The sequence below is a fragment of the Anas platyrhynchos genome, chromosome 2, assembly GCF_047663525.1.
Source record: "Anas platyrhynchos isolate ZD024472 breed Pekin duck chromosome 2, IASCAAS_PekinDuck_T2T, whole genome shotgun sequence".
NCBI lineage: Eukaryota > Metazoa > Chordata > Aves > Anseriformes > Anatidae > Anas > Anas platyrhynchos.
Window position 1 is genome coordinate 58,807,280 of NC_092588.1, and position 25,692 is coordinate 58,832,971.

Sequence of the window (25,692 nt, forward strand, 5' to 3'; positions counted from 1 at the left end):
CTCACATGAATAAGGCAGAAGCCATTTTACATTTTTTTCCATTTTTGGACAAGAGTGTGCTCTTAGCTCTTGTAGGAAGACTTGTCTTTCCCCTGGGACACAGATATGTACCACGCAGTGCCCTGTGCTAATGAGGACATCTCCAGGAGAGCACCCCTTGCTGAAGAGTCTGCTTCCTAGCATCAAACCAGTTTCTCACAAGCAGGTGTGAAGTCCTATAACGAGATCAGACAACCTGAAAACCATCTTTCTTCTGTGGAAACAAGATTGGTTGTTAACTTTTCCACTGCTCATTTGAATGTGTTATGAAGTGTGATTTCATATGGGTAAATGTGTTAATACCTCAGAAGGTCCTGCCTGTGGAAACATTTACTACTACCTTCTTTACTTACCAAGCATGGTGAAACTCATCACATAGGTTTTGTTTCTTCCAGTAGCCACACAGCGATATGTTGCGAAGTCAGAGTCTGAAACATTTTGAATGACAATCATGGAGCTTGCTTGATCAGAGCAATCCACCAGTGCACGCTTTTTAAAATCTGCACCAAAGCGTTGCCCTCCTAATGAATTACACTGGACAATGGTATCTATGCAATCTGCTTTAATCCTTTCCCACATCACTTGTTGAACTGAATCTCTTCTGTTATAAGGACAAATAAAAGTGACATTTTCTCCTGGCTTGGTAAACACGGGATTATTTTGTTTCTCAGATATTTCAAAAGCATCAGCTGAAAAACATTAAAAAAAAAATTAAAAAAAGAGAGAGAGAGAGAGAGAGAGAGAGAAAGAAAGAAAAACTGCAATTAATTAATAAATGGAAGTTCTGTATTAACATTTCCTGCATGGCAAAAATGTTAATGAAATTGACTTAGACCAGAAAGATACTCAAATCATTTGAAATACTGAAAAATAACATTTATACCTCTTTATGAGTTTATTTTTGTGCTTACCTAGACCTAACAGTGTGTATAGAATTGTGAGGCTTTATTGACATTGCAAGAAGCCTATTTCTACAATGTTTGAATATATTTATGTTTTATTAACAGTTTCAGCAAATATTCTACAGCATAAATTATGAGGCCAGTCTAATAAAATTTCTGATAGTCTTGTTCTGCTTTCACGTCGATTATAAAAAGAAAGTAGTTTGATGTGACCCTCAGAATATGTATCAGTAATGTTACAGGACATTCCAGCCTATGAACTCTAATTCTCAAATCTTGCCACTTTAATAAAAAATATTCTTAACCACCCACATATTATGGAAAAACATGTGCAATAGCCAGGCTATAGTAATAAAGGAGACTTACAAATAAATTCAAGACTTCACCCATAGATATATTCTTATCTCAAATAATTTTGACTGAAATTTCTCTGCTTTGAGTTATTGCTTGAAGTAATAGCATTCACCATTTTAAAATCAGGTAAATAACAAAAAATATCTTCAGTAAAAAGCTTGTCAGTGTTTCTAATATTCAAAGCATTAAAGAGCCAACTGGTTTCTAAAGGCATCCTCATAATACATATACCTCATAAGTTAGGACTAGCACCATCATCTTTTTGAAGACTTCACTGGTAAAAAAGATTAATAATCTGACTGTTTTTCCTACACTGTAAAAGCAGTCTTTTAAGCTGTTCAATAAGGTTCTATTTTCATTATCTGTCTTTATAGCGAAAAATATCACTAGTAGGTACTAGTAGGTGTTACGCTAGTAGGTGTTTTCCTCTATGTAAGGTAACAAATGCAAGCAGCAAAGGAAAATTTAGGAAATTGCATAGAAAAAAAAAATGACATTCAATAAATGCACCAAATACTGTTAAAAAAAAAAAAAAAAAAAAAAGTTTTAAAATGAAGATATAGCCAGATATGGATAGGATGGTTGCAGTAGCAGTCTGGATAGAACATAATACTGTAGTACTGAGCTAGATCCTGCTTGTTATGTTTATTGAAAATCTAAAAGAAAAAAAAAATGTTTGTAAAACATATTGCTTTGAATGCTTGTAGTGCTAGAGCTGTCAAAATCATAGGTACCAGAGAAATCATCGATACAGGGTAACCTAGCTCACACCCTAAGTTAGGTGCAAAGAGTAACAGGATTTCATGTGAGCAAGTATACTGTCTTTAATAGGAATAAGTGATTCTGTTCATATTGACAGGATGGAAGCTTCACTGTGGCAGCCTGTGACTTCTGACAATTGTCCAGTCTACATTTTCCACTACAATCATGAAAATCTCTTCTTTTAATTTATTAGTCAACTCTCTGTGTTATATTTGCCTAAAAATATATCCCAGTTTCCTAATAATATGTAATACTGCAATATATTTTTTTCCGCAACCTATAAATTACAAATCTAAGGTTGTCTTACAACTTCAGTGAAGAATTTCTAGGATACAAATCTTAATATATTTATATAATTTTCTGGATTTACATATAATAAGTAATATGTTAATAAGGACAACTATGTAGGAACAGTAAAAATAAATTATAAATATTTTTGAGATTCTCAGCCACTATACATTCTGCCATTATTTTCACAGACATTCTGACAGATTTATTTATATTTTTATTTTTTGCTTTACATGTGTAATTTACTTGACAGTATGAAGCAAAATTCAGGCATTTGCACTCCAGATAAAAGATGTAAATCACTTTCATCCCTACACTATCATGCTGTGCACAGCTTAAATTGTTATGCAACACACAAGCAGTGGGGAATAAGGCCTACATATTTCTAATTAAATTTTCTAAGTACACTGAAGTTTTTCAGGCTTTTGTTTTAAGCAATTGTCCCATTTTTATTTTGACACCTACATAAGAACTGTTCTTTCATCCTCCTTCTCCTCTGTTTAACCACTTGCTTTATTTAGCATCTTTCTGAACTCAGTTTCTTTGCTTTCAGCCTGGTACGCGTGGGATGAGCACCTCCCGCTCTGAGAAATACTTCTATGGAAAAAAGAAAAAGGCACACCCACATAGCTTCACCCCCGCACACACACATCTTAAGGTGATGCACCATGTCAACATTTCAGTAATGCTAAAAAAAAAATAACATTGCTTCCAATAAAAATAGACTTCCCCATCTCTCTGCTCATTCTGGCCACAGCTGCTACTGCCCGCTCTGCCCCCTGCCATGGCCACATCATCTCTCCTCCTGGAGAGAAAGAGGAGGTGACAGCACTTAAGGAAGGCACATTTGCCTCTGCTTTGTAAAGAAATGCTCAGCATTTGATACCATCCTCGCGTCTCTTGGCATACTGTTATCACATCATATTTTGCAACTACGCATATTTCCATCTGGTTCAGGGCCATTAGACATACAAAGAGAGAAAAATAAGCTTTTATATTTTTAAAAGCATAATATTTCAATATATTTCTTGGAAAGTAAATCTCAGATATATACAGGTATAAATGAGTGCAAACCAACTTCCTAGGATTTAAAGGCTCAAGAAACTGAAAAGAAATTCTGCAGCACAGAAATTGATTAAGTTCAGGATTCCATTTTGGAGGGAAAATAAAATAATTCCGTAGCTTTTTTTTTTTTTTTTTTTTTTTTTTCTCTTACAGCAGGGAACTAAAAGTCAAAATAAATGTTATGTAAAAGCCTGGTCTTCATTCTTTTGGTTAGAAAATTTCAGACTTTCTATTTGTGGTTCCTGTCTTATCCACTTCTGATATTGTTTTTTTTTGTTTGTTTCTTTGTTTTTGTTTTGTTTTTTTTTTTTTCATTCTTTTGGTCTCGAGCTAGAGGTGTTTCTTCACTGGAAAGTTACTTAAATATTTAGACTTGTTTTCAGCTAGATTATTCATTTTTAAAGTCAGTATATGTGACATTTTAATCACCATTCATTGTGAGTTTCACCAGTTCCAGATTTTTAATCTTACACAAGGTTCCAGAGTTTCACTCTGGACTACAGAAATATTTCATAAATTCTTTCTGATCTAAAACCATATTTAATAAATAAATAAATAAATATCACGCTTCAGCATTTGTACTGCAATATCAGAAAGTCAAAATCCAGCTGAGATGTACTGAAGGACTTAGGCATTTTTCTGGCTTTGCATGTTTCTGCTTTTCTGTGGTTAAGCACCACCAGTCGAGGTGTTATACAGAGCTACTGCTGCTGCCCAGTGGGCCAGTGTACACAATGATGAGAAATTAACATGGTGAGTTACAGCACACCTTCAACCATCCCAGCACATGGGTATTTTCTATGTGCTCCGAGGTACCTCAAAGTCAGGAAAAGCTCATATCACTCAGACTGATGATAACAGAACTATCTTCAGAGTAAGCTACCGTTAGGAAGGAATATTATCCATCAGAAATAACAAATGACCTTAACAGATCTTTTCAAAACAGCAAAGCTAACTTAGCTCTATGGCAGAGATAGATTCCCAGGTTTGCGGAAGGTTGGTTTATGTACTAGAACAATTTTCTTCTCTGCTAAGAGGAAGTGACAAAATAAACTGCAGATGAAAAAGAGTCTCAAAATTTTCTGCAGATAAACTTTTTCCAGGGCTTTCTAGCACCAAGAAAATCAACTTTCAGATTAGAAAATATTTCAAGAGTGACCTTTTCACCCTTTCGCAATAGGCTATATTTGGAATTGCATTTAGCTCCCAAACTAACTTCTTGTGTGCACATACTATGCAATTTTGTTGAGTCCTTAAAAAAGGTTTTGTCTGGTTTTGGATGAAGCAGGGAAATGTGGATACATAGCTATTATATAAATTGGGCCAATACAGACCTTAGTTTCTTATGAGCTACTGGAACCAGTTCTACAATCGGACTCAAAAAAACAGCACTAGTATCAAGTTTGAAAATAATTTTTCCAACAGCAAGTTATTCAGGTTGCAGAAGTTAAAATGAAGGTATTTATAGCCCTATACTTTTAAGACATACCTTTAAGTTGTTATATTGTAACAACTTTGTGAAATAGTGTAACAATTTGGTGAATCTGTCTGTACCAATTAAAGTTATAAATAGCACATGATTTTAATTCATCTGCTCCAGCTTGTTTGCATATATTGCACCACCATTTGTTGTTATTTTACTCTTTTAAACTGAACTTTAGCTACCTGCAATGCAAAGAAAGAAAGAAGCCAAAGAGAAGGAGAGAGAGAGTACAGTAGGTACAAACATTTCTGAGCAAGGAAAAACTTGATTGTTGGGAAAGAAATCATATGAAAAGAATATAAAATGCATCACCATAGGACCTGACTGCAGGAGGTCTTGAAACTATAAGAGGTCACAGTTTCAGATTTTTGTCTTCTCCAGGAATTTCATCAGTTCAGAATTAAGGGAATTTGCCCACAATAGCAGTTCAATGAATGTCTAGAAATGGCATAGGATACTGTGCTCAGCCTTCACTTATTGTTAATGATCCATATTTTCTCACTGTGGATGAAAATAAATATTATGCTGGAGAACTGTATGTCACAACATCTGTGCGTGTGTCTGTGTGTACGTGTATGCAAGCATGTGCATGTGTGTATTTTGTGCCTCTCTGCTCACAACTCCCATAGAACAGAGGACATCACATTTTAAGTCATATAGGGCAGAAAAGGCAGAGGAGACAGGGAGAGAAAGGGTGTGAAAAGATAAAGCGGTTCCTAAGAGCAAATGTATTTTTAGATATATTCCCTCTGGTGTTTCTCGGGGGGAAAGTCAAAGGGGTTAAGTTAGTGGACAGTGTATATACAGCCTCACAAGCATTATAATGCCCTGGAGCACAACATGAAGATGTACAGGTGTTTTTTTTTTCTGTTTGTTTTGTGTTTGTTGTTGTCACTGTTTCCCTGCATCTCAGAACATATTTAGTACTTTTAATGGATTGTTTCATGAACTGAAACTGTAGTGAAGTATTTCACAATAAGTTCGTTATGCAGTTTGGTGCCAAGTAAGAAAAATAAAAGAAATCAATATATCATCAACATTCTACTCTGAATATTTCCATTTCTTTTTGTTTTTAGTAAGTTATAAATTATATTCCCTGTCTGACAGGCCAGCTGAAAGAAAAGTTCATCATTAGAAATATAAGTAGTAGAAAGAGGTTCTACAGATGGGAAAAAATCAGAACTTAAAATATTAATCACATCTCAGTAATTTTCTTCAGAGTATTTTGGAAGTTTGATTATCTGAATCTGTAATTCCTTTTACCTTCTGCTTTTCACCTACCTCTATTCATTCCATAACTTAACATGTATTTCTCCAAATAAAATATTATTCTGTCCTATATAAATTATTACTATATCTCCTCAATTTCGAATGTTTTAAAACCGTCACTGTTCACTTTCTGTTTTCCCCTGCAATTGCATCCTATAGTGATTTCCAAATTCCATTACCTCAAGATTTCATCTATCACATTTACAGTTGCAGAAATAAACCCTAAAGTCATAAAACTCTTGGATCTAAATCTGGGTGTCACAGAAGTAATTGTTGATACCAGAGACAATTGAAATGATAATTAAGTTGAAATTCACAGTGATTCCTTCAGTGGCATAGAATTGGGGGGAAGTAGCTGGGAAGATAAAGTGTTCTTGGCTTATAGAGGCAGGGGAATACTTTAAAAAAAAAAAAAAAAATCCACTAGATTTAATTTCAGGTTGGTTTTCCTTTCCTAATTGCATTCCTGCATGCTTGGACAATCTTCCAAGGTTCCTGCCATGTTACCTGCCACTGCTTCCACTTCTTCTATGCTCTTTTTTTATGCTTCAGTTTAGTTGGGATCTTGTTCATTCATGCAGGCCATCTGGCATTTTTGCTCAATTCCTGCTTGTCTGGATGTAATGTTAGGAGAAGTTATACTTAAAAATCAGCAAGATCTCCCCCAGCCTTCTTTTCTCCATCACCCATTGGATTCTTCTAAGCAGATCTCTGAATAGACCAGTCTGGTCTTCCGAAGCCCTGAGTTGTGATCCTACTTTTTCAGTTTTATCATTTTTAAATGGGATCATGAACTCCAGCACCACATGGCCACTGCAGAAAATGTTGCCCTTGATCATCATGACCACAAGTTCATCCTTTTCTGTAAGTCTGAGGTTCAGCAGACTGCCTCCTCTCATCAGCTACTTAATCACCCATGGGAGGAATTTATCATTAATGCATTCCAGAAACGTCCAGAAATGTTTGTGCTCTTCTGTGTTGCCCCTCCACAGATACCAGGTAGTTTAATTCTCTCATGAGGACTGGAAAATGGCAGGATGCAGTCTGAAGGAGGCCTCATCTACTTATTCCTCATAAGGATGCTGGTAGTTGACACCCATCACAGCATCACCCATGTTGGTCTGCCTACTAATCCTGGCCCATTATCTCTCAGCTGGCTTGTCATCCACGCTAGACAGAACTTTCTGCATTCCCCGTGCTTTCTCATATAAAGGGCAACACCCTCAAATAGGGTGTTAGACTAACCTGGCCTGTACTTCCTAAAGGGCCCACATCCATCCATCACAGCACTTGAGTCATGTGAGCCATCCCACCACTTCTCTGTGATCCCAATGAGATCTTAGTCCTACAACTGCACACATAGTTCAGATTCCTTGTTTTTTCCCCCTGCTATGTGCACTGGTGTACAAACATTTCATATGGTCATTCTGATTTACAAAAAAGTATGAGTTTCCCCCCCAGTGCTGCCCCTCAGCATTTCCTTATTTGTGTGCATACATTTAGGGTAGTCATCCTTCTGTCTTGTCAACTCAGTCCAATGCCTTGCTCATTTGTGGGTTGTCATCTCTCTTTCCTGTCATTCCTGTTAAAGATCCCCTCCTCAGTTTGGGACTGAACAGCCTGTTGGCAAAGATGTTTTTTCCCCTCTTGCTCAGTTGGATCCTGTCTCTTCCTAACATCCCTTGATCCTCAAAAAGGGTCCATGGTGATAAAAGATAACACCCTATTGTCAACACCAGCTATCCATCAGGTCCACAAAAAACAATCCCTCCCTCTTGGGACTTTTCCCTTCATCTGCAGGATCAAGACACCACCTTAGCCATGCATGTCCTTGACCACCACATCCAGCACCATGTAGTCATGCCTGGTCTCTTCTTGCCATGTTGTTGGTGCCTATGTGGAAGAGCAGTTGGGGGTAGGAGTCTGATGACAGAGAAAGCCATGGCAATTTCTCTGCAACAACTGAATCGAGATCTAGTAAGCAGTAAACCTCCCCAGACAGCAAGTTTTGTCAACAGGTGAACAGATCAGAAGTGAGACTCATCCCCAAATTATCATACAGCAGCAGGTCAGATAATAACTATAGTATCCAGCCAACATGCAATATATGTTCATTAAACCAATGCTCAGAGAGAATGGATAAAATGACTCTTCAAAAGTATCTTATTTTGTTGAAAGCACACCACTCCTCATAGGTAGTGAATGTTATCATTATTCCTTAAGATTGTACTTTCTGATTAAAACATACTAAGTAAGAGTACTACTACTAGTTTTAAGAAACAACCAGACATTCAAAATGGTAAGGAGAGAGGAGAGGAGAGGCGAGGAGAGGAGAGGACAGGACAGGACAGGACAGGACAGGACAAGAGAGAATAATAATAATAATAATAATAATAATAATAATAATAATAATAATAATAATAATAATAATAATAATAATAAGGTCCTGAGTAAAAGGCTCTGGATGTTATAATTGATTGCTAGATAGATAGAATCAAAATCAGTTTCCAAAAGAAATTTTTATCATGTATATAAACCATGTACATGTAAGACAAAGAAATTATTCTGTTTCATTCATCAATGTTAAGGCCTTAGATGGAACATTCTAGCTACCTTATTTTAATAAGGTAATATACAAATTGGAGACAATTCTAATGAGCATGAGTGGGGAAATTAAGAATCATGATCTAAGTATAACACTGAACTGTTTGTTTAGTACAAAGAGATGACTGAAGTCTGACAACAAGAGAGCCTTCCTTTTAATTTTCAAAGGGAAGGACTATAGTGAATAAGCTCAATATTAAATAAAAGATATCTAAGTTAGACGTAATGGAAAAAAAAATCTCACTGCAAGACTGGTTAAGCACTAGAATGACTATGCAAGAATATTATGCATAAATTTCCAGCATAGGAATTAGTTAGAAATTATTCAGATATTCTTCCTCAGAATACAGAGATGGATGAGATGAATGTGCAATGTCTCTTCCAGCCTGAATTTTCCACTGCTCTGTAATTCCTTTTGATCAAAGCTTTTCCTTTGGAAGTGAAGCTTTTCCTTCTACTCTTCTCCAAAGAAGTAGTGTGCATGTTTTGTTGTTGTTGTTTGTTTGTTTGTTTCTAGTCTTTTATACTGAAGGGGCATCCAGACCTTAGTTCTTCACAGAAGATAATAACAAAGAAAAGCAGTATTTAACAGGTCAATAACCACAGCAGAGGCGTGGAAAAGGCAGCTTCCCTTGGCTCCATCCTCTTTCTTTTTAATTAAGTGCTGATAATGTGGTTGACACTTTGTAAAATACGGAGATAGTTCTTGTTCTGGGGATCTCAGAATCTAAGAGCTGAGGAATGAAGATCCCTCAGGATTAGTTCCTGTTTCCATGTGCTTTAAAGGCATGATAATTTTTCACTGTAGACCTATGAATCACAATCTAAATTGAGACAGAAATAAATAGAAAGCAAGCTATTTCAGGTGAATAGGGACTTGAAAAAAAATCTATACAACGTACTGCTTTTGGCAGGCAGAAGAACATTAATATAGAAGTAAGTGCTGAGTGGCATGGATATCACCACACTAGCTAAGAATAGAAAAGCTGTCTCTGCTGTCACAGAAGAGGTTGATCATTATATTTAAAGTATGGGAGTACTTCATGGTACATCTGGCATTTAAATACTTTATTAAAGAACTTATTCAAAGTTGCTAGCAAAGCACATCTCCTGAGCAAATGATCCACTGTCAGTAACTAACTGAAAGACAAATTTACTCAAAAATTTAAGAAAAAAAAATAATTTCAAGCAATTTAACAATAAAACCAATTATGCAGCTATGCATAATTAACATTACAAGATGTAAAAGTTAATATGAATGTCAAAAGAATATTTCGTGTTAAAGCACAGCATGACATTTTTTTAAGTCAAACTAGTAATATTTTATCAACTAACTGAAATAAAGGTAGTGAGAAAACAAACATAAGATTCAAAATATATAGAAATTCTTGGTCAGATTCAACAGATTTGAAAGGAAAATAAACACAGAACAAAAACATTGCAGGCAATTTTAAGTATATCCACTCTTTCTGTAAATTAACATACAACATTGGTCTGACAATTGCATGGTAGCTTTCATTTTATATATTAGTTTTCATTTTATATGTCACTTTTTTTTTCTGATGAAGACTTTTGACTTTCTATCCAGATATGTGGCAAAGACATACAAGTGGAAAAATATCAGATTGTCATAGATAGATGAGGGTGGAGGCCCTACAGACAGATATTGATAGATTTAGAGAGCTGGGCATTCGCCAACCATATGAAATGTAATAAGTGCTGGATTCTGCACCTGGGGTGATACCGTCCTGGGTGTTCATATAGGTTGGGGAAAAAGTGGCCAGAGTGCAGCCCTGTACAGAAGGATATAGGGATTTCAGTTGACTCAATATGAGTCAACAATGTCTTCTGGCAGCCAGAGGGACAACTGTATCCTGGGGTACAATAACTACAGCGTAGCTAACCAGTTGAAAGAAGTGATTGTCCTGCTGTGTGCAGGTACAGACTCATCTCGAGTATGTTATATATGGAGTGGTAATTTGTGTCGAGAAAATGGTTGATATTAATAAAGAAGGGGGAGATTTGGGAGTGTAGCCATGGGGGTCGGAAAGCCCCGTGGTTGATGATAAACATCAGACTCTTAATGATGAGGCCATCAGGAATGTAAAAGAGTTTAGAGGGAACAAAGAAGGATGATTCAGGAGACTCCATGCAGTCTCAGGGTTTCTTGTTCTCCAGCCATTGAGGCACGGAAGTTTCTGGGTGTTTACTGTTGCTGTTATTTGCAAAGTTGTTTGACCAATGAAAAGCTGTTTTGAAAAGAACTGCTGTGGGGAGAAGGGTATAAGAGGGGATCCTGTCCTCAGGATAAAAACAAAAAAAAAGGCAACATTATGTAATGAACTTATGTCGTCAATGGGGAGGCAGAAAGAAGGAATGAAGAGGAGCAGGCTAGCGAAACGGAGACCAGGATGGGAGCAGGTACATTGATTGCCTCATGAAGATAGGTTCGGCCAAACTCAGCAAACCGCTCAGAGAAGCTCGTACTGAAAGTCACTGGAAATGGGCGCGCCGGAGCTGGGAAGAAGCTCAAGCTGGGAGATGTGGACCTGCACACACAACTGCCCAAGGTAAGCAGTTGCGCATTATGGGGAATCATATGTCCTTAGAAACAAAGACTGTCCTGGTAACCTTACAGCTTATTCTCCTTAATAACAATCAGACAGTTTATGATCCTGAATTATGGGACCAAATTGAGGTCAAGGTGTGGGACTCTGTAACTAAAAACGACAAGATTGCAGTGGAATTGCTCGGCACCTGGCGAGCAATATCTGAGGCCTTAAAGAGCCATGTGGGGCTACAGTCAGAAACGTGTGGTTTGCCAGATAGTGAGGGAGCTGCGGGCTCGTTTCCGACTGCTACTCCATCGGCCCAGCCCCTCCGCTGCTACAGCCATCGAAGGCTTTTGCTGTTACGCCCCCTGCTGACCTGGACGTGCCTTTTGACCCGGGCCCTATTGGCCTTGAAAAGGAGATGGGTATGTTTTTCTTCGATCCGGGAAGAACGGGATACATAAGGCCTGGAGACAGAGTTGCTTGACAACTTAAAGCAAGGCATATTGTTCAAAAGGAATGGAAAATGGAGACTTGTTTGTAATCAAGAAAAGGAATGGAAAATGAAAACTGTTAAGTCATGGAACTTAAAGGATCATTTGTTACCTTTCCTGATTATACGTACGTATAGGCATACTCGGGTTTAGTATGTAAAGCAATGTGCTGTATATTTAGAATGTTTGATGTTCGTGTGTGCATGTTGGTAGAGCATAGACTCCCCATGCACCCAGCGCTGTTTACTTGCCTTTTATAAATATTCTTTTATAAATATTACTAAATTCAGAGTGAGTTGTATTGTCATTTATAACAAGTACTATGTGCAGTTTTGGGCACCAAAATATAAGTATGTAAAACTATTAAAATTTGTCCAAAGGAAGGCAACAAAGACAGTGAAGGGTCTAGAGAGCATGACTTATGAGAAGCAGCTGAGGTCACTTGGTTTGTTCAGCTTGGAAAAGAGAAGACTGAGGGGTGACCTCGTGGCAGCCTACAGCTTCCTCATGAGGGAAAACAAAGGGGAGGTGCTGTTCTCAGCTCTCTGGTGACAAGAGATAGGACACTATGGAGTGGTATGAAGCTGCATCAGGTGATGTTGAGACTGGATATTAGCAAAAGGTTCTTCACTGAGAGTGTTTCTGGACCATAAAACGGGTTCTTCAGGAAAACGGTCATGACATCAAGTCTGTCAGTGTTCAAGAAGCATTTCAACAATGCTCGCAGACACACGGTTTAATTTTGGGGTGCTCCTGTGTGGAGCCAGGAGTTTATATCAAAGAACCTTTTGTGTCCCTTACAACTCAGTATATTCTATGATCTCTGATTCTGTTAACTTTAAAATGCACAATATAAACAATAAATAATGGTTATACAATAAATGGAAACCTAAATATCCTCAGTCTAGGGATTGTTACATTTTGATGCAATGGTACCTAGAGGACGAGGTACTAACAGGGCCAAGTGGCTTTGAAGGATGTATAAATCACACAAAGCTATCTGTATTTATTAATATTTCTCAAGGTAGAATGAATCAGAGGATAGTTTGTAGTTGCGTAAGAGTAATCAGTACAGCGTTTTGGTAATGTGGAAAGTATTGCACTGAACAGCAACTGAACACTGTACTTTCATAAATGTAATACAGAAAAAGGCAAGATTAACATTGTGGGCAATGATGGTCCAAAACTATAACCAATATGTGGGAGGGGGGAATGGGGAGGGAGGGAAAGGAAGGGAAGGGAAGGGAAGGGAAGGGAAGGGAAGGGAAGGGAAGGGAAGGGAAGGGAAGGGAAGGGAAGGGAAGGGAAGGGAAGGGAAGGGAAGGGAAGGGAAGGGAAGGGAAATGGGAAAAAGGGGAAATGGGAAAAGGGGGAAATGGGAAAAAGGGGGAAAGGGGGAAAGGAAGGGAAAGGGAAAGGGAAAAGGAAAGGGAAAGGGAAAGGGAAAGAAAGATTTCAGAATTCCTGCTGCCTCTTTCCTACAGTTGGGCACAAGAATGGCAATTATTTTTATTTTATTTTATTTTATTTTATTTTATTTTATTTTATTTTATTTTATTTTATTTTATTTTATTTTATTTTATTTTATTTTATTTTATTTTATTTATTTTAATTTTGGTCAGCTTGCCAGCTGAGCACTGTGGTATTTAATATGGCTATCAGAGATCACAGTCAAACACACACCTCTTTACACACCTGACCAACAAATTAGTAGTGTACACCACTCCCTCAATTTTCTTTTATCTGCAATAAAATTACAAAAATCATCAGCTTAAATGCTTTCCCTTCTGCGCAGTAAACGTATGAAATAACATCATTTTGGTACTCAGCAATCCCTGTGTGATGTCTTCAACTCTAATGTTTCCTCCATTAGTAGTGACTTCACTTCACTCTCTATTCCTCACATTATATATGGTACTAAATCAGTCTTCAGTCATAAGAGCTATATATAAGGAACTACGGATTGCCCTTAAACTGTTTATTAAGAAAGGTGAAATATTGTGATTAATGACTATTCCTACACAATCTTTACACCTTTTTAAAAATTGAAGAAGGAGTTATCTCTGAAAGCATGGGTTACGTTTGTTTAATGTAGGAGTGGCTGTGAATCATAAAAATGTAGGAATATTAAGAGAAAAAAGCTCTTGAATTCTGTTCTGAAAACCATTGGATGTATACTTACACTACAGGATAAAAGAAGCACTAGATTCACACAGCTGGCAAATATCTTCCTGTGGGATAACTAGACTATTCTTAGCCAATATAATCATGTGTAGTGGTGGCAGAATGTACTCTTGAGTTCTGTGCAATTATGTTACAGAATTTCAGCACTGCATTTATTTGTAAAAATATCCTGTAGCTATATAACATGTGAAGTTGTTATGCCCTAACTATTATTGCTTTTCTGTCTATCTCTGAGTAACTACCAACAAAGAAAACAACGATAACATTCTGCAGCCGAGGAGAGTTCTTTCTCATGTATTTCATGAATGTCATAGGAAATCTTAGCCAAAATTTAAGGCAGAAAGAAAAAAAATATGTCCTAGCATTTTTATTGTATCGCCTAAAATAGTTTCAGGACTGATTTGAAACGACATCTAGTAGTAATAATAACAATAATAACAACATCATCATCAACAACAATAATAATAATAAAACACTTGCTGGAACAATTATATCAAAAAATTTATCTAAGTGGTGATTTATCACCAGTTTTAGGGTCTTCCACCTGTCAGTGATATAATGAGGATAGTGCACCGGGAAAAGACCTCTGTAATGAAAACTATAACCTCCTCTGTGTCCTAGGATTTCAGATCCTTATGACAACTCAGTCATTCCCAATCAAAAATTAAACTTTTTTCACTTTTTATTTTTTTTTTCCTCCTTATTGAAAATGAAGCTAGTTCACTAGCTTCACAGTGGGATGAAGAGGTGTTCAGTGTCCAGAGAGTAATCCAAGAACAGAGTCCTAAATAAGAGTACTCCAGTACTATTGTAGTACATTGTGAGAGTAGTACTACTCTCACAATGCTAAACTGTTGTGACCTTTTATTCACTTAATAGCATCTTTAATTATATGAGAAATTGTAACAATGATGGAATTTTGATTTATAAAAACACCTTTAAGCTAAAGAGAAAGAAGTAGAGATGTCAAAATAATCATAAAAAGAGATTTGCTTAAAGTTTTCCAAATGCTAAACTTCTTTCTTTAAAAGCAAGTTGTGATCCCAAAACTTTTGTATCTGATTGGTCTTGTAATGTGTCAGGGGCCTGTTAACATTTCTGTGTGGCTGGATCTAGAGATAGTACTTTAATAGATACTGACATTATTCATTGATCATTAGTACTTGATCCTTCCTACTATGCAAATGAAAAATGTTGACAAATCAGAATCATGCCAATTTTACTCACTTTCTATTCACAATTTTTAAAAATTGTATACAAGGAACATGGGAAAGCATAATCAGACTCATGACTTCTGTTAACTAACAGTAATGAAGCACTAGAGCAACTTTGAACTGTTTGAGTGTAGAAGCATTCATTTTTTCACAAGCCAGCAAAAGTTAATCCAAGATACTTTATGCAAATTTACATAATTGACAGCAGATATGATTACCACGTGCAGAACATTTTACTTCATACTTTAATCTAGTTAAGAAACTCTATTGTGACTATAATGCCATTTGTAATTATTTCCATTTATTCCCACTCAGTGGAAATGCGATTCCATGTTTGTATTCTGTTGCAAATTTTCATTGAGATCTGTGCTGCAAATACATCATTGGCATACTTACCTATTTAAGATAGGCAGGAATATCTGTGTCCCCCACAGTACCAGGTCAGTATAGACAAATCCTGAAACTTCTCAATGCCCAGGTAGAACAAAAATTCTAAACTAGACTTCAGTTTTGACTGACATAAAAAAACTTAATAACATAAGTTTAATTCATCTGTGCTAATGTACCAGACAAAGCTTAAATTTTGCTCTGAATGTTGAAATATTGAAATGTTGAATTTTGAATTTTAAAAGTTGCATCCATTTAAAGGCAGCAACAGCTTTAGCTTAGCCAATGGATCTTTAAAACTAAAACAATAAATTACAAAACAGTAGATATCATGCAATTCCCTGAATAAATAAATAAATTTAGTCTATTAAAAGGTTTGTTGATTAACTATTGTAAACTGAAGAAATGGATTTTACAGTGAGCTCATTTATCTGGGTAGTGCAGGCAAATTAGTGTTTTTCTGAAAAACAATGTTTATTATGTTTATTGGGAATCAATAAATTATAAATCCTAACCAAAGAAAACAGTGCAATTCAAAAGCAATTTTAATAACCTATAAAAAGATTTTACTAGCATGTTGGCCAGATTTATGTATACCAGAGAATATAAAATTCCTTTAAAAAACACCTCATTTTCCAGGACCTTAACTATTTAATAGTGTACATTCATAACAAAACATTTATGTCCCGTGCATGTATGAGACAAACACTTAGATTTCTCAACACTCTCTTGAATTCCCTGGTGCAGAATACAAACTTTAAAGATGAACAGCAATACCCTAATTTTACCGCCTGGAAGACAGGGAAGAAAAATTATACTTCTAGTGTCAGCAGCAAGCTAGAATACTGGCTGTATGGAAGTGAAATTGAAGTTTACTGTTGATTAAGCCAAAACAAAATCTCATCCAAGGAATTTAAAATATTTATTACTGATGAATGAGTAAGTAAAATGTACATAAAGTCTGAGTAATAACACTTCTACTATAATAAATACATTAAAAATAAATAAATAAATAAAATTCTCCAAGCTCTGTTTTTAATAACATATTTAATTTGCAGTGTAGTTGTAATATTTCATCTTCTCTGGTGACACTCTTTATTCTCTTTTGATCAGTGAATGTAAAGACCTTGTTTATGCACATCTATTGGGAGCTGAAGCAGGATTGATTGTTCCTGTTCTTAGAAAACTTGATTCTCTAAATGGAAAAGGATTAATTTCTATTCAACACTATTCTCTCTCTCTAGCAGGATTAAATAGACATATTTGAAAATGGGGAGGTTAGCTTTGTATTTTAAAGTGCTTAACGCAAGAGAGAAAACTTGCATACCAAATACTGTATTTATCAGTATTGCATTATCATTTAAAAAAAAAAAATGTAACTGATAACAGATCCACTTTTTGTTTTGGTTACAGTGTGCTGAAATCTGTAAGTGGATTACCAAACTGAAGTGCTAGGCTGAAGGGTAATATCCCACAGGAAACTCACTGCTTTGTTTCTTGAACCCTTTTAATGCTAGCCTACACATTCAGAAAAAAACAGCTAAGGTCAGTACTGCTTTGACCAGGGGAGAAAAAAAAAAAAAAAAAAAAAAAAAAAAAAAAAAAAAAAAAAGGCAAGAAAGGCAAGAGCTTTCAGCAGACTTCTGCATCTAACTTTTAGGATTTTGTACCAAACCAAACCAGAATGAAGAAACGCTCAGCACGGCCAGAACTAAGGTTGAACAGAGCCTCATAAGGGATCTAGTTTGCCTGTTCCTTTTGGTAAATAACAATTAGGATCTCCAGATCTATGTAACAAAACGTCACCAGAGTGAAGCAAACATTCAGAAACACAGTTAAGGACCTCTGACCTTGACTGGAAGCCTGCAATGAGGGATCCTGCTTAAATCTTTCACAAGATGGACATTTCCTCTACACGTGAATGATTGAATTATTTGGGGGCTAAGCTAAGTGGGCTATAACAGCAAAAATCATTTCAGTTACCTTATGTAACTGTGTAATTCAGAAGAATAGAATTATTTTTATTTTTATTTTTTTTGAAGTTAGGCCAATAATTTGTGTGTGGTTTAGTTTCTGCTTTGATAAGTAGCATTTTTACAGATAGAAAGCTATCTGGAAAGCTATAGAAAGACAGAACTGGATTCCCATTCCATCACCAAAATTATTGGCTAAAATCAAGTTTCAGAAGTCTTCAATGGTGAAGGCAGGAACAATCTAGCTTTAACATTTTTTAAATTAGGTATCTACTACAAGAGTCAGGTCCACCACTTCATTGTAACAATGAAATAATAGAAGTGCAGGGAAAATAAAGTTGAAAGACAGAGAGGGATCAGGCAAGGAGAACTCTTATTTTTAATCTTCTCGTCTTTCAAAAGGTAGGAGCTAAATTTCTCTTTCAACTCATTCTTTCCCAGCTGTGAAACACAATAAAATATTGAATGAAGTCTATTTTTATTCTGGAGGATGGGAAAGAGATACAGACTCTTTCTACTTGCACTGTATCAAATCAATACACCAATAACCAGAATCAGTTGCTTTCTGAAGAATGTTCTATCATTTGTGTGTAATGATTTTCTAAGGACTTAATGATTACAGTTCAGCTCCTATCATCAGGGAATCTTTGAACCTTCCATCAGAGTTGTAAAGTGACTAATACTGAACAGGCATGTATGGAAAAATACTTGAAAAGGGGTTATTTCTCCTGTTACTCATAGAATTGGAAAAGAAATCAAATAGGATGAGTGGTCAGGTAATTAGAGAGCCTTTGGAAAGTACATGGGCAGCTGAACAGAATGTACATGGGCATAAGTGGATCTTTTCATTCCTTCCTCCCTTTTCCACTTTTGAACAGTCTCCTTTTGAACAAAAGGTCATTTTTCTTCATTTATTCTTCCCTACTTCCCTCTATTTTGTTGCCACACCATTCCTAAATTATTATTATTATTATTATTATTTATTTTTTCCCTGAAAAGACAACCAGAGAGGAGCTTCTAGAAAAAAAAATACCCTAGTTTTGAGACAAGGGTACCCTCACTTTGGAACATAATGATAAATATACATTACCCTCCATGAGTGTAAGGTGTAATTTTATCCTCTGATAAGGATGTAATTTTATCCTCTGAAGAGATCCTATAGCTGATTGAAATGCTGAGAACCCTGTTACAACGGAAATATTACTGTTGCAATGAACATTAGTACCTGAAGTCTGGTATGTAACACATGGCTGCTGTAACATCTGTCTGGCTCCACAAGTTCCACTCCCTACTTTCCACTTCTCCTAAAATGACCTTTTGTCAAAGTAATTTAATTCTTTTCTGACATGTCATTTTCCCCTAAGTTACTCCATTTCTATGTGAAGAATAATTGAAAAGAAAAATACAGCACCAGATACACCCTAAATTGGCATATATTTCTGTTTTGCATGAAACAGAAATTAAAATAAGAAGAAAGAGAGAGAGAGAGAGAGGTTCTTACCTGGCTGAATAACTTCTATTACCTTTTCCCAAGTTCCATCTGGGTAAGTTGCAATGGAGCAAAAATAAAGACCAACATCTTCCAAAGTGCTCTTGATGAAAGATAAGGACTTGTCTTCCCTGGAAGCATTTTCAAAATATATTCTTCCTTTGTATTTGTCTTCAATATGTATGCCATAGTTTGCATGCAAGACAGCTATATTTTCTTTATAAGTTACATTATGTTTCATCCAGGATGTCTGGATTATCACAGCTTTTTTTGGATATATGCATTCCAGTTTCATCTTCTCAGAAAGCTTTACAATTGAATCCACAAACCTTCCTTCTGCATGGGCTAAAACATGCACAGTTCAGTTTCACTATTAACATTGTGGAAAATTGGTATTATAGTAAAACTCAGAAATTACTTTGACAATGCCAAAAGCAAAACTCTGAAAAAAATGCTCACTAAAAATAAAGTCTAACCCTAGATAGTATAATTTTGTGAACATTATTGAACGGTTAACATTTGCACAAACCACACAGTAATACATTTGTTAATTATGATCCTATCTGTCATGATGTTGAAAGAAAAAAGGAAAAGGAAAAGGAAAAGGAAAAGGAAAAGGAAAAGGAAAAGGAAAAGGAAAAGGAAAAGGAAAAGGAAAAGGAAAAGGAAAAGGAAAAGGAAAAGGACAGAAGGACAGAAGGATAGAAGGATAGAAGGATAAAACTATAAAAGATAAGAATAGGGGAAGGATCTTACTTCCACAGAGCTGAAGAACAACAATAAGGAAAGCTGTGTGGTCCATCTCAAAGAACACTGGAATCAATGACTTTGGCACACAAGGTTTTATGCAGTCTCTGCACACCACATTCTCACAGGAAGTTTTTATTTCTGAAACATGAAAAACATCATGAACTTTTTGCTTTCACATTCTAACACCAACTTTGAGATATTGATGCAATTGCATAAGAGACTGAACTCATATCAAAATCCACCTCAAAGAAAATTTCTCATTACTATTGAATCTCCAGAAATACACATGAATACTGTAATAAATGATGAAGCAGGGATCTTTAGGCTTCAAAAGAACAAGCAAAACACTTCTATGTTATTTACTCAAAATCAACATAATTTCTCCATGTTTTGACACTGCAGTTCAACATCTACCTATTATTTGAGGAGCAAGAAATCTGGGAGAAGATAAGACAGTTCCTATAAATTAGAGTTTATAATTCTGTGATTAGTTACAAAAAGTAATGTCTTAAGATCTGAGAATTTACTTATCATAAAACATCACAAGTTAGTATTTAGGAATCATGATTGTGCAGCTTGAAATCTTTTGTTAAAGGTGTAAGAATCCTCAGTATTTGTGACTTATATTGAAAAATATCAAAACAAGCTACACTCTCACATTTGATTTTTCTCCAGACAATTGCAAGCATTTTTGCACTTCAGCAGGCCACAGTTTTGCAGAGCTGCTTAAAATTGGAACAATATAATGATTGATTTGAAGTTTGAATCAACAATCTAAAATTCTCAAATGAATAAACAAATGTAGTTTGAACTAAAGCTGACAACAAAAATAAATAGTAATAAGTAATAGCCTGCATGAGATTGAGTAGAAATTAGCATTAGATCTGTTTAAGACTCCTATCACAATGCAACAACCTGTCTGTAAACCAAAACATGTATATTTATCGGTATGTATGAAAGTAGATGTGTTTTAGGATAATACAATATTTTGTTTTGCATTGTTCCAGTTCTTTGCTAGATCTCTAATTATCCATTGTTGTGGTTGTATTTTTTCTACTCTACCTTATTTTTCTAATATAGCAGAATATATTGATTTAACAATGAAGTGATAGAATAAATGTACTCTATGACAATTTTTAATTCAAAAACATGTACTACCTGAATTAAAGCTTATCTTTACTCTTAGGAAAAAATAAAAGGTAATATATTTATATAAGTATGTTAATAATAATGTGTCTTTGTTAAGCAATGAAAAAAAATTATAAAGGCTACTTTCCACAATTTCTTAAGCTCATATAATTTTTGTGATCTCATTATCTAGAAAAAGTTTTACTAAGGATTCAAGAACTTTATTTATTTTCTTCTTCTGGAAAGCCTGCCCTTGGAAGGGAACAGATCTGAGATTCAGTGTGAAAGTGTTTTTTCTTTTTTATCCTCATGATTTTTCATTTTTATAAGCGATTCCTTAATTTTCCTGTCCAATTGTCCTGGACAATTTTCCTGTCCTAGAAATCATATTTACAGCTGTAGGTAAAAACAGTTTTTCTAGGTAATATATTCCTTCTCAATACAGGAAAGTTCTAGTTTGTTATCTTATGAAGAAGTTCTGTTCTTCAAATTAATTGGATGCCTTACCCACTAATCAAAGTTCTTTAGAAAAATAGGAAAATATTATATACAAAACCTTTTTTTTTAGAAACCTGGGCCTAGCCTTCCAAGTTTAACAACTTTAACAACATTTAACAACAACAACAAATCTTATGTCCTTGCTTTCATAATGTTTTCATTTACATAGTGCTTTCTTTTTAATTACTGTAATATTCAATTTCCTCAAGCACTGGAACATTACAACAGCACAAGCTGTGAGGACCAATAATGTTTTATAACTCAATGAGCTTCTTTTTAAAAAAAACTTCACATTTTCTAATAGCAATCCTTAAGTACAAGTTAACTGAACAATTAACATTTTAATATTTTCCTGGACAAGCCATAAACTGGATTCACAAAATACTCCATGGTGTCAGTAGTCCATCTTATCCTGAGTTTGAAATATAAATATATTATAAAAAAAAAAAAAGTTGAAGACTTAGTCTTGTTTTATTTGGATTGCAAATTTATCTCTTCAAACTGATAAAAATATTAATGGACATTTAGCTTGTCTCAGGAAATAGGTGCATTGCTGAAAACAAGGACAGGAAATTGGAAGTTTCAGAAACCAAACTGCATATTTTGCATAGGAGAAGAAAGGATTCTGTGAGCTGAAGAGGTCTGGTTCCTGGATGCTGCGGGGCATTGTGGCCTTTAAACCATCAACACGGGATGTGTTTCTTACATTTAAATCTCTAATAATGTCAGTGACTAGCTGTTCTCAAACTGTAGCTGCAAATGAAGGGGCAAAAGACAAAGTTTTCTACCTTGAAGTTTGTTTGTTGGTTTTCTTGTCACATTACATATGCATATACGAGTTTACAGATGATTGATATTTTTGCAAATTGTACAGTGGAAAGAAAACATAAACATAAGTTTATGTTAACAATTTTTTTTTTTCAATTATTATTACACATGAAACTTCTTACACATCTGTTCTTTAATTAAAGGTAAGATAAAGTACTCAGAATATCTCCAAAATAAAGACAAATTCTCTTAAGTGAAAATTATTCTTAAATTATCTGTATATATACAAATTACTTCTTTATTCATCTGGATTTCATACTCATTTATCTGCACATGGCATTAAAAGAAAAACAAAAGTTAAGAAATTAATGTTCATCTTTACATAATGTCCAACTTCACATAATGATCAATGATATAAAATGTTGTCTAAAGACATCTGTTTGTTTTACAATAGACACAGCTACTACAAAGTCAGTCAGAGATTCTTGGTCAGTTAGTTGGTCCTAAAAACAGGGTCCTTTGTCACACCCACTAAGAGCAGCAGCCTGTAAACAGAGCATTACTGGGTCTCCCCCTAAAGACTGAATTTCATGCTCCCTCTAAACACCTGGGCATCATGCCTGCATTCACAAATTAGAAAGCTGTAGGCACTGTATGTACCACTTACCTACTGGCATAATTTGGGAGCAGGCACACAATTTGTGTCATTTTTTCACATAACATTTAACTTATAAAAAGAGAAATAAACATTGCTTCCACACTGCCCTTCTGGGCTGTGAACATAACAGAGCAGGTTGCATAAGGGAAGGTCCATCTTCAGCCTTCCATCCTACCTACCTGACTTGTAACCTATGATTCTCCCTGTTCTCCCCAGCACCAAAAGGCTGGGAAATCCACATTTCTCTGATCATCTGTGGAGATTTGAGAAGAGACTTACAGGAGCAGCAGCAGCACATCTCATGGTCACCCCATCACCTGAGTGGTTCCTTAGGCTCTTCCTCATTGGTTCTCTGCCATTCCCTCTCTTCTTTCCCAATAATCCCACTTTCTCTCTGTCCTGTGAATCCCAATGCAAAGGAAGAAGAAATTCAGAGAGGCAATCAAGCCATTTTTCACTAATTGTTGGCTAAATGCTAATTACTATTTGACAGCAAAAACAGCATAGTGGAATTTTCCAGCTGAATGTGTAACTAGGGTGTGGTTTAAAAGAAAAACTAGAAAGAGAAGAGAAAGAAGCAATTGTGCAGTAAATACAGTGGAGATCTATGGCTTGGATTTTAATCTTGACTTGAACACACATCTTCTGTGACCCTGAGTGAGTCATTTCATTTCTTGGTGCATTAATTTCCCCAAATCCAATACATAGATAATATATAATGAAGGCTGCTGTTTCAAAGCATGTCACAATAATTTCTGTAATGAGGTTCTCTAATGGAAATTGCTATAAAAGTGTGAAGAATAAGACATACATATAGAGCCAGCACAATGTTAATACCCTTTTTAATGATTCATTAGTATTTAAGATATAACAGATAGGCCTGCAGCAATAGTGCAGAAAAAGAGGCAAATATACTAGTGCTACCATCAGAATAAGGGCCTTGACCGTGGCAGTGAATTGAAGCAGGAGATAAGCAAAAAGGAGATCACTCCAGGTACTATTTATTTACCTATAAACATGGCCAATGGGAAAATGGACAGGGTCTGTTCAGGTCTGTTCAGTTTCAGTGATTCTTCAGTGAAAATAATGAAGAAAATACGCTGGGAAGAGTGATTTGCATATTTTGAGCTTGGTCTGATCATCTCTTAAGATTAGCTCTTCCTTCTAGGCACCAGGTTAACCAACCCAGAATGGTAGTTCAGTGACAAATGATATAACTCCCTCTTTCTCCAAAGATAAGTCTCTCTTCTCTACCGCCATCAAGGAAATTAGATTTTCTTTCAATTTTTTTAAACAGGAAGGCTGAGTGCTACAGTTGGATAAAGGCAAATAATTCAATCTGCTTTTTCCTATTCTGCATCTAATCTAACTGAATTAATAAAGACCACCAAATTGAATTAATCTACAAGCATGCCTGATGCAGTAACATAATGGATAAGATTTTTAACTATGTACTCATTCACCTCAGAGTAGAAGTTAACACCCAGTATTTCTCCAAAGAAACTGAAAAAAAAAAAAAGAAAAAAAAAAAAGAAAAAAAAGTTGTGAATTAAATGCAATCACATTTTAGGGATAGATAACTAAATATGATCCAGACAGGGGCAAAATATATATATATATATATTATATATATATATTATATAATCATTATATATAATATATAATATATATATATATATATTGAATATAAAGGCCTTCTTCAATGTAAAAAAGTAAAGAAAATATAATTTATAAATTACACTTAAGTTCTTGATTTATTTTTTTTAAACACACTGATCACCAGGAGGCTATGCAATATAAGTTATAATTCTATGATGAAATGTTTCAGCCTGAAAAACTGCAAGAGGGAGGTCTTTAGATTATGTTCTTACATTTCTGGAACTGGAAAAATATTTGCAGTTTTGGAACCAGACCACTAACTGGATATTTATTCTAACACAACACTGAGCACCTAAACAGGTCAGGAAGCTGAAGACTGTTGGTGATAAAACCACAGCTGCAGTATGAAGGCTAGATATCACTACATGTTGAGATCCAGGAAGGGTAGTTTCACATTTATTTTCAGGGAGATTAATCACAAGTAATCTATGGCATCTGAACATAGAAAAGCTATGCAGAAAGACAGAATAAGCTCATGGTAAAATGTACTAATAGTAATAGTATAAAGGTCTGGTTAAGGAACTGGGAGAAACACCATTGCAGAACAAATTTTGAACTAGACACTGTAAAGCAATACAGCTGCTGACTCTAAAGTGAGAGGTGTGTTAGTAAGAGATAAGAAGGTTTGTGGCATTTCTTAAGTTCACTGTGTAAGCAGTGTTCCTTTGATGTGTTTGTGGCTAGACTGTCTGCCTGTTATGACTTACCAAACTTCAGAGAAGTTTGTGTGTCTGTTTGTGTGAAGGGAAAATTCTTAAAACAGATGCTGAAAGCACTCTTCTGTCCATTTGAATAAAACAAAAGTGAAAAAATATGACAAAAAAGTGACCTTAAAACGATTATTAAGACAATTAAAAAAAAAAAAAAAAAAAAAGTGTCCTACTTAAAAAACACAGAGAACCTCAACAAATAATCCCAAGAAAATTACCAAAAATTTCATAGAATCATAGAATATCCCGAGTTGGAAGGGACCCATAAGGATCATCAAGTCCAACTCCTGGCACCGCACAGGTCTGTCCAAAAATTTAGACCATGTGACTAAGTGCACAGTCCAATCACTTTTTAAATTCAGAAAGGCTTGGTGCAGTGACTACGTCCCTGGGGAGCCTGTTCCAGTGTGCAACCACCCTCTCAGTGAAGAACCTCTTCCTCATGTCATTTCATTTTAGGAT

The 25,692-nt window shown here is 35.4% G+C and overlaps 1 protein-coding gene across 2 annotated transcripts in view; it reads right to left on the minus strand.

Annotated features, from left to right (window-relative positions):
* The window catches only part of CD226 (CD226 molecule), a 29,889-nt gene extending 6,527 nt beyond the window's left edge, over positions 1-23,362 (minus strand). The window contains exons 1-4 of one of the 2 annotated variants that reach the window (XM_021267007.4): positions 23,141-23,362; positions 19,816-19,947; positions 19,072-19,404; positions 393-467 (exon numbers count right to left, since the gene is read on the minus strand). In XM_021267007.4, coding sequence (XP_021122682.1) covers positions 393-467; positions 19,072-19,404; positions 19,816-19,861 — 454 coding nt within the window. In that variant the 5' untranslated portion in view covers positions 19,862-19,947; positions 23,141-23,362. Of the gene's footprint in view, positions 1-392; positions 729-19,071; positions 19,405-19,815; positions 19,948-23,140 lie in introns of both variants that reach the window. The other variant, XM_021267005.4, reaches the window with a different exon arrangement.
* Positions 23,363-25,692: the final 2,330 nt, after the last annotated feature.